Source organism: Primulina huaijiensis, chromosome 14, assembly GCF_012295235.1.
Source record: "Primulina huaijiensis isolate GDHJ02 chromosome 14, ASM1229523v2, whole genome shotgun sequence".
In the NCBI taxonomy this organism is placed as follows: domain Eukaryota; kingdom Viridiplantae; phylum Streptophyta; class Magnoliopsida; order Lamiales; family Gesneriaceae; genus Primulina; species Primulina huaijiensis.
Genome location: NC_133319.1, coordinates 2473218 through 2482538, shown reverse-complemented (window position 1 = coordinate 2482538; position 9321 = coordinate 2473218). Strand labels below are relative to the sequence as shown.

The following is a 9321-nucleotide window of genomic DNA, read 5'->3' as shown; positions in this document are numbered from 1 at the left end:
TCATCAAATCATGCCGAGATTATTGCACTACATGAAGCAAGCCGTGAATGTGTGTGGTTAAAATCAATGACTCAACATATCCAAATCTCATGCGGATTATCATTCGACGAGAAGCCTGTGATACTATATGAAGATAATGCTGCATGTGTTGCTCAAATGAAAGAAGGATACATAAAAAGCGACAGAACTAAACATATTCCTCCTAAGTTCTTCGCATTCACCAAGGAGCTTGAGAAGAATAAATGTATTGATGTTCGTCACATTCAATCAAGTGAAAACTCATCAGATCTCTTCACAAAGGCACTTCCTACGACAATATTCAGAAAGCACATATATAATATTGGGATGCGCAATCTACGAAATCTGTGAAGAATTGTTCGTGTCAACATGAGAGGGAGTTTACGTGACTGCACTCTTTTTCCCTTACTATGGTTTTTATCCCAATGAGTTTTTCCTAGTAAGGTTTTTAACGAGGCAGTATAAAAACACGTAATGAAGATAATCATTATGATCATCATCACAAGGGGGAGTGTTGAAAAATTAATATTTTAATATTGAATATTTGAATATTGAATGTTGAATATTTGAATGTTGCAAATTAGGTAAAATTAGGTGTTGAATATTGAAATTTGTGTGTGATGATGAAGGTAATGATGTAATTTATTTTTTGGATTATTTGTAAAGATTTTCTATAAATAGATCTCTTATTTGTGAAGAAAATCACAATTGAGTTGAGAGAAAAATATTATAAAGTGTGTAGCGTGATAATTTTGAGAGTTTGAGATTTTTATTTTTTACCGTAAATTTTTACTTCTTCACCACAAATTAATATTTATTTTGTTATTAATTATTAATAAATTATAGTCCATTAAAATAATATTAAAAAAACTCTTGATAAGACAGTTGATAAGACAGCCACGTCATTCCCACGTACTTTTTCTTTATTAGGTGATTTTATCTGAAACGAAATATTTAAATGGCCAATCTACCCTTATTTTTGGAACTAAAATTTACCATAATTCAAATCAATCGCAAAATCTGGACTTTTATTTTTCGAAATCCATGTCTGGCATGTAAATAAAAATGAATTTTGAATTTAAATAGATCTTCTTATAATTAAAATACCATATAATACGTCTTATTAAATATTGATTTTTGTAAAGAAAATGCAATTTCAAATAATGCAATGACATATATTTTTGAAATTTTATGTAAACTATTTTCAATTTGTATAAACGGAAAATAATCATTAGATTATAATAAAAGCTACGGTTAATTAAATAAATTTCAATTTAAGTTTTATTTTTTTAAAAAGCCGGAAAACAACCCAATTTTTCAATAAAACAAACGACTCTTCTGAGTAAGACAAAAATTTGTGTGAGACGATCTCACGGATCGTATTTTGTGAGACAGATATCTTATTTAGGTCATCCATGAAAAAATATTATTTTTTATGCTAAAAGTATTATTTTTTATTATGAATATTGATAGGATTCACTCGTCTCATAGATAAAGATTCGTGAGATCGTCTCATAAAATACATACTCTCTAACTAATGTATGAACGAGTATTAAATGACGTGCTATTTGCAATCCATATCAGCATCCAGATTGGCGCCATATCCAGATTAAGATTATCCACGCTTTTATTCCATCGGCACGTGGAGTGAGAAAAGCCCGATACAAAACCGAAAATCTCCTCAAATCCCGTGAAATCTCGGTTCCTAAAATTGCTCTTTAAAAAATAAGAGTTCTCGTTTGACTAGAATACTCGCAACCTTATCAGCTACTATAAAATATGCACCTCTTCCATTAACGACGATTTCTGTGAGAAGTGTGTTTTCTGCCTAAGTTCTGGAAGAATCATCTTTCTTTGTAAGTTATTGGGTTTGTTGTCTCGTTTTTTTTTTTTGGGTTTTAGGTGAAATGTAAGTTTATTGGGTTGAGAGGACTTTGACGTTTGTTGGAATTTAATTGCTGTGATTTTTGATGACTGGGTATGTTCCTCCCTCAGAAAATTATTTGATTTGTGAATATTGATTTAATTTAGTTAAAGAAAGGTGGCTGTCGATGTTGGTTTTGAAATTTAATATCAGGTTGTATCTTTGACAAAGATATAATTTTGATACAAGAACGGATTTGTATGTAGTGAAAATTTGTTACCTTTGTTTGTTAAGAGTAAGAATTCTTCGAGATGGATCATTAATTAACTCTTTGTAAAATCTGTTTGCAGAGACCTTTTTCTGCTCATGATCACGATGATACAAATGAAGAGTGCCCTTTTCTTGTTATTGGTTGTTTTTGTTAACGGGGTTTGTAATATAATGGTAAAGATTCAATCTTTTGGTTTATACATTTTATTTACACTCCTGTTGATGTCTATGCGGGGATTTATCTTGTGTTGTAATTCTAGACTGAATTGAATTGAATGCAGACTGCCGCTTCACCGCCAATGTGTCCGGCAGATGTTGAGAGTGATTGTGCCAATGGTTCTGGTGAATGGGAAGGGGAGTTCTTCCCAGGTATTCCAAAGATTAAATACGAGGTATTGAGTTCAAATGTGCACATCTCATGTTTTTCTTCTTGATTTTGCTTCTTATAGATGGTTGATGGAGTATATTATGGTTGAATTCTCCAGAATGATTGCTTAAGAATGCTTCATATTTTGTATGCCAACTATTGTTTGATATTGTTACGACTTGAACGCTTTTGCTAATGTAGGGTCCTTCCAGCAAGAATCATCTCGCATATAAATGGTATAACGCAGAGGAGGAAATTCTTGGTAAAAAGATGAAGGTGAGAGTTTTATTCCAATTCTGTATTATATTTAAGCACCTTTGAAGGAATTATATTATCGGGAACTCTTAAAATATTGATTCTTGGTAGGACTGGATGAGATTCAGTGTTGCGTTTTGGCATACTTTCCGTGGAACTGGGGGTGATCCGTTTGGCGCACCAACAAAGATGTGGCCATGGGAAGATGGCACCGATTCTTTGGCAATGGCTAAGAGAAGAAGTTAGTATTTTGCAGTGTAAATTTTGGTTTTGTGATAATATGGGAAATTGAGTTGCTTAATTATATTACTTAAATGTGTGATTCAGTGAGAGCAAACTTTGAGTTCATAAACAAGCTTGGCGTAGATAGATGGTGCTTCCATGATCGGGACATATCTCCATCTGGTAAAACGATCAAGGTTTGTGAGCGCAGGAAATTTACAATTTATAGATTTTTGTAATCCTTGGAGCCTGGAGACCACTTTATTTATTATTTTTAATTAGTTTGTAAATTGTTGTACATTTCCTCTTTCTTTTGTAGGAAACTAATGCTAACTTGGATGCAGTGGTGGCTCTTGCCAAGGAGCTTCAGGTAATTTTTGTGCTAATCAAGAGGAGTTAGCATTTAGCACATCTACATCAAATTATCGTTAATATTTTTTAAAAAATTTATTTTCCTGTACTATACTTTGAGGAATCTCTATCTAAACTGCCTTTCGGTCCTCTCATGAATCATCAGGGAACAAAGATTCGTCCGTTGTGGGGTACTGCCCAGTTGTTTCACCATCCTCGATTCATGCACGGAGCTGCAACTAGGTAATTTTTGGCTGAATTTGATAAGTCATGAATTGATATCGAGCTCAACTAATGTTCAAATCTTGTTACAATCCAGCTCTGAACTTGGAGTATATGCATACTCTGCAGCACAGGTCAAGAAAGCCATGGAGGTCTGTAAGCTTGGATGTGTTAGTTGTGCTTTACGCGTCCTCCAATCTCAATGTAATTAACCTTGCGTCACAGGTCACACATTATCTTGGTGGAGAAAATTATGTCTTTTGGGGTGGCCGTGAAGGTTATCAATCTCTTTTGAACACAGATATGGAAAGAGAGCTCGATCATATGGTCAGATATTATTTTGTTTCATGTTTTTCTTTTCTATTTTTATATCTTTGCTTTAGATGTTATAATTCAGTGAGTGACTTGAAGTTGGTTAAGTTGTAACTGATTTTAGTAACATGCTTTGCTTGTAATTTATTTAGTTGCTTACTTAAAGTTGGTTAAGTTGTATTGGTTTTAGTGATGCCAATTCATTGATGTGTTTCTGATTTTGTCTCCAATGTTTTTATAATTTTTGTTTTATCTCGTTGCAGGCAAGATTTTTTGAAGCAGCTGTTGCCTATAAGAAGAAAATTGGATTTAACGGTGCCTATATTTCTACTTTGATCTACAACTTGTTTACGCTATGTCAAAATTTATGCATGTGTTTTTTTTAAGAAACTCTATATCCCCTTTGTGTTCCTGTGAATCTAATACGGATGCTTGGGTCAGGTACACTTCTTATTGAACCAAAACCCCAGGAGCCTACAAAGCACCAGTAAGTTTTTTTTACATATAGTGCACTTAAGAATTGCTACTTTTGTAATAAATGTTCAGCTTATGTGACATACCTTGATCATTCCAGGTACGATTGGGACGCTGCAACAGCCGCTAATTTCCTTCGAAAATATGGATTGATAGGTAACTTGATTTAGTTGTATTGGCTAATCAACAAGGCAAACTGAATGGCGTGTCGAATTGACATTCATTTTCTCGACTGTGATGTTATCTTCTTCTCGTGTTCTTCTTTGGTTGAATTTATTCAATTTGGCACTTTTCGATAAGAAACACCAATTTTTTTACCCATCTCTTTTGCAGACGAATTTAAACTTAACATCGAGTGCAACCATGCAACTCTGTCTGGTCACAGGTTTCTCATGTTCTTTTTGGTATTCTAATTTAATTTGAGTATCAACTAGTTTGTTGCTTCCTTGAAATGTTATTCTTTGTTCTTCCAGCTGTCATCATGAGCTTGAGACTTCAAGAATCAACGGTTTACTGGGGAATATTGATGCAAACACTGGCGACCCTCAAGTTGGTGTGTTGCTGAAGCGATTAAATATTCAATGCTATTTGACCTGATCGATAAGTAGTCAAATGCATAACATTTCAATGCTGCAGGTTGGGATACGGACCAGTTTATGATGGATGTAGGAGAAGCAACATTAGTTATGCTCAGCGTTGTTAAAAATGTACGTCGAATCCTTAACTCTGTAAAACAATTCCTTAAGTGAAATAAATATGCGCTTACGTGTTTCTTCGTGCATCACAGGGAGGACTTGCACCAGGAGGATTCAATTTTGATGCAAAACTGTAAGTTTTCTTTGACTCCTTGTAGCTTTGACGTTACTATTCACAGATTGATAATAATTTTTCTAAATGTAACAGGCGAAGAGAAAGCACAGATGTCGAAGACTTGTTCATTGCTCACATTGCTGGCATGGATACTTTGGCTCGTGGGCTCCGAAATGCTGCCAAGTTGATTGAGGTGATATCGCTATTACCCGTTACCAAATATAGATGCATTTTCTTATCATAAAAATCAAACTTTTGGTATTCTTCTTTTGAAACAGGATGGATCCCTGGCCGATCTCGTTCGCAGGAGGTATCAAAGTTTTGACTCAGAACTGGGGGCTCAAATAGAGGTCAATATTCATTGTTTTAACAACCATCTTTACTTTTGTTTGGGTCATGATGTGTGCATTTCCACTTCTTGACGAATGTAAATTATATGGTGCACAGGCTGGAAAAGCCGACTTTGAGTTGCTGGAGAAGAAGGCGATGGAATGGGGAGAACCCGTGGTTAATTCTGCTAAGCAGGTACATTAGATCAATATGCATTCATCGACTTGACTCGAGGCTGTTTCCTTATGCATGTTTTCGAATTAATTCTCTGCAGGAGTTGGCGGAGATGATCTTCCAGGCTGCCCTGTAAGCCGTTTAAGGAGCCGGACGAGCTTTCTAATTTCCCTTTTTCTTTAAAAATAAGGCAGATGGGGAAGTCAATACTCTTCAAACATACAATACATACATACATGAGACGACTTTACGTTTTGGATACTTTTGGCATTCTGTTTTATGGATTATAGTATTTGGCGGCCACCCTCATATTCAAAAATGGAATACATCAATTTCAAATCCATAGATTTTTATTGGTTTTACGTTTTATCTTTACGTTACTATATAAATATGTGAGATGTGTATTTGAAATTTATGGTGTTATTTCTTTAAACAATTTGAAATTCATGTATTTCAAATCTTAAAAAATTTCAGAAATCAATTACATATAATAATATGTTGAAAAAACCGAAATTGGAATAAGAAATCCAAATTCCTTTAGCAAAACAAAATTGTAGGTTAACCCCCGAGCACTTGCATTTCTAAAAATCCGACGGAGTCGGTCTCTTTTGGTTGTACGGACTACGGAGGGCCATTACTCAGGGTAATTTTGATTACTATAATTTTAGCTCCTTTTTCTCAATCGGTTTGGACTTTGCATTATTATAAAATAAATTAATATTGATCAGAAATAGTTGACCTAGCACATTCTATTTTTACTATTAATCGATTATTACTTTTCCAAAAAAACAAAACAAAAAATAAATTATTTAAAATCAGGATTTTTTATAAGTATAATTATAAAATTAGCGCTGTTTTTTTTCTTGAACGAAAAAAATTACAAAAAAAAAAACAAAAACATAGGTGTGTTTTGGGGAAGACATAAAATTGCATTGTGGATAACTATTTTTCTGAGAATATGTTTATTTCTCAATGTAAAAGTTTGTTCAGTAAATATTATTAAATTACGTTTGAGGTAGAGATTAGTGAAATATTTAAAATTCTAAAATATGGTACATCTGATTAAACATTATATAAATTAAGTGATTTTGATTTTTTCAAAAAAAAGTTATTATTTCAAATTATAGTTTAGTCTTTTATTAATTTTTAAAATTATGATATGACACGTATATATTTAGCACACGAGTAGATATCAAATTTGAGACGATGTCACGTTTTCGAAACCAATAATAATAAAAGCTAGCGATTCTGTATGTTTTGTAACATCAAAATAAAATAGTACTAAAAAACTGTCCATTAACCATCAAAATGTAGATCGGATCTATTTTGGCTGGACTGCTTGCAACTCCCAGGATTGCCTAATCTCCCATTTGCATATCACAAAATAAAAAATTATTGCTGCGACGAAATTCTTTCATTCTGACCTTATCTTCCTGAATTTCATCAACTCCATCCAAATTCCGTTCTATGTTGTACATGTGGGGAATTCCGTAAAGTTTTGTGGTGGCAGTGTTCCTTTGGCCAACTACTGGACCATTTGATTTGGATCCGAATAGCATATTCTCTTAAGGGAAATCGTTACACGTTTCGCTATTGTGTTTTCAGTCTGTTCGTTGCTGTCTACCTTTCTTAGACTGGAGTTATTTCCTGCACGCATCATTGGTTCCAGAGTTTTTGGTCGTTGGGTGAGCTTTTCTATTTCTGTTATTAGGCTCTTACGTTGAGAAGTGGGGTTGTTTGCTATGTTTAAAAAGGCTGCAAAGTGAAAATTTTAGATCTTGGGTCGTGGGTTTCTTTTTCTGATCAATGAGGAGTTCGGAAGAGAGAATTGTTGCTGTGATCATGGTGGGAGGACCCACTAAAGGTTGGTGTGATTCTTTGGGTTTAAAACTAAGCATTGAACTTGAGCTCTTGTTATGAAGCGATTATTGATTACTCCGGATGATGTAGTTTGAAACTTTATATAATTTCGTTGTAATTCTTGGAACCACGTAGTTCTTAGTCGAGTAATTGGATCCTTGATTTGGATAAGATGACCGTTGTGATCATAATATTTTGCTGTAAGAATTCATGATTGATGTTCAACTATGGATCTGCGGATGCAGGTACCAGATTCAGACCATTGTCATTTAATGTTCCAAAACCCCTGTTTCCTTTGGCTGGACAACCGATGGTTAATCATCCAATATCTGCCTGTAAACGGGTGCGCAATACTATCAAAAGTTACTGAGTGCTTCGACGATTACTTTACTGGGACGCCCATTACGTAGATGTGATAGATGATAAGTATATGTTGTAGTGGTCATCTAAACTCGTGATATGCTAAGTGTGAGAGTAACTGGCTTATTTGAATTTTTTTTGTAGATCCCAAATCTAGCACAGGTCTATCTCATTGGTTTCTATGAGGAGCGTGAATTTGCTCTGTTTGTATCTTCAACTTCTAATGAGCTCAGAGTTCCCATTCGGTAATATCTATGTTTTTTTATAAATTTTCTTATTTTTCAAGCTCATCTAGTTACTTTTGTGCCATATTTATCCTTGATAGTGTTGTCTGTTTATCTTTCTGGCATCAGATACTTGAAAGAGGACAAGCCGCATGGTTCGGCTGGTGGACTTTATAACTTTAGGGATCTAATCATGGAAGACAATCCGGTTGTTACTCTGTGCCTTGTCTGATATTATTTATTTTTATAGGGAGCTAACATCCAATTTGTTGAAAAATTAGAGAACAAAGATTTCTGTTTACGTTATTATAATGTCGTTCCCTGTTATTCACTTGGCAGTCTCACATCGTTTTGTTGAACTGTGATGTTTGTTGCAGTTTTCCATTGCCTGAGATGCTAGGTATTTATCTCTGTGTTTCCATCTTTAATATTTATTAGAGTTATTTGCATACCTGTGGATTAAGTCTCTATTTCCAATTGAAGGATGTTTTGAATGTTGAACTTAAAGTTTGTGGGTGGTTTATTTTGCAGATGCTCACAAAAGATACGGCGGGATTGGAACAATACTGGTTATCAAGGTTGATAAGTTTATTTTTCATTTGTGTCGGCACGAAACTTCTTTTTTCCATGTTACTGATGTGTCCCACACTTTTATTGTGCAGGTTTCTCCTGAGTCAGCTAGCCAGTTTGGGGAACTTGTGGCTGATCCTGATACCAATGAACTGTTGCACTACACTGAGAAACCTGAAACTTTTGTTCGTAAACTTTCTGAAATTCAACTGATACACTCACGACTACCATGAGATGCATTATAATTTACCTTTCTATTTGGAAAACAGGTGAGTGACCTTATAAATTGCGGTGTATACATATTTACCCCGGATATCTTTGTGGCTATTCAAGGTGTATCCACTCAACGAAAAGACAGGTTAGTCTTAATATTTTAGCCTGTTAATTCCGTACCTTTCTGATTTTCAATTTTAATGAGTGAAAGATTGTTTTTGGTGTTTGCCCTAAATGCAGTACACATTTTTATCGATCTTCACCACAATATCAAAAAGACATCTCATCATGATGCATATGTTCGGTTTTTTATTGCAGCTACTTTGAGGCGTGTATCAAGCTTTGAAGCACTTCAACCTGCAAACAGGTATAATATCATCGTTCAACTCTCTTATTTATTTATTATTTATTATTATTATTTATTT

The 9321-nt window shown here is 34.3% G+C and overlaps 2 protein-coding genes across 2 annotated transcripts in view; both read left to right on the top strand.

Moving 5' to 3' along the window:
* Positions 1-1614: 1614 nt before the first annotated feature.
* Positions 1615-6080, top strand: LOC140957751 (xylose isomerase-like). The gene is made up of 21 exons (XM_073415129.1): positions 1615-1874; positions 2233-2326; positions 2434-2544; positions 2721-2795; positions 2886-3015; positions 3102-3193; positions 3316-3366; positions 3514-3590; positions 3667-3721; positions 3795-3896; positions 4145-4196; positions 4323-4368; positions 4456-4511; positions 4689-4740; positions 4829-4908; positions 4992-5062; positions 5143-5183; positions 5259-5358; positions 5444-5515; positions 5613-5690; positions 5770-6080. Exons 2-21 carry the CDS (start codon positions 2249-2251, stop codon positions 5803-5805), a joined length of 1455 nt encoding a protein of 484 aa, XP_073271230.1. The 5' UTR covers positions 1615-1874; positions 2233-2248; the 3' UTR covers positions 5806-6080.
* A 921-nt stretch (positions 6081-7001) lies between these two features.
* LOC140957742 (uncharacterized) overlaps positions 7002-9321 on the top strand; it is a 4458-nt gene continuing 2138 nt past the window's right edge. The window contains exons 1-9 of the mRNA XM_073415114.1: positions 7002-7533; positions 7775-7872; positions 8034-8134; positions 8243-8321; positions 8453-8513; positions 8645-8691; positions 8776-8868; positions 8953-9041; positions 9213-9263. Of these exons, the coding sequence (XP_073271215.1) occupies positions 7476-7533; positions 7775-7872; positions 8034-8134; positions 8243-8321; positions 8453-8513; positions 8645-8691; positions 8776-8868; positions 8953-9041; positions 9213-9263 (677 nt within the window). The 5' untranslated portion in view covers positions 7002-7475. The remainder of the gene's footprint in view (positions 7534-7774; positions 7873-8033; positions 8135-8242; positions 8322-8452; positions 8514-8644; positions 8692-8775; positions 8869-8952; positions 9042-9212; positions 9264-9321) is intronic.

Excerpts from the sequence above, each read along its gene's own strand:
- LOC140957751 (XM_073415129.1), top strand. The coding sequence starts at position 2,249 with ATGATCACGATGATACAAATGAAGAGTGCCCTTTTCTTGTTATTGGTT. Across the intron at positions 2,796-2,885 it reads TTCTTGGTAAAAAGATGAAG|GACTGGATGAGATTCAGTGT; the intron begins GTGAGAGTTTTA and ends GATTCTTGGTAG. Across the intron at positions 3,591-3,666 it reads ATGCACGGAGCTGCAACTAG|CTCTGAACTTGGAGTATATG; the intron begins GTAATTTTTGGC and ends GTTACAATCCAG.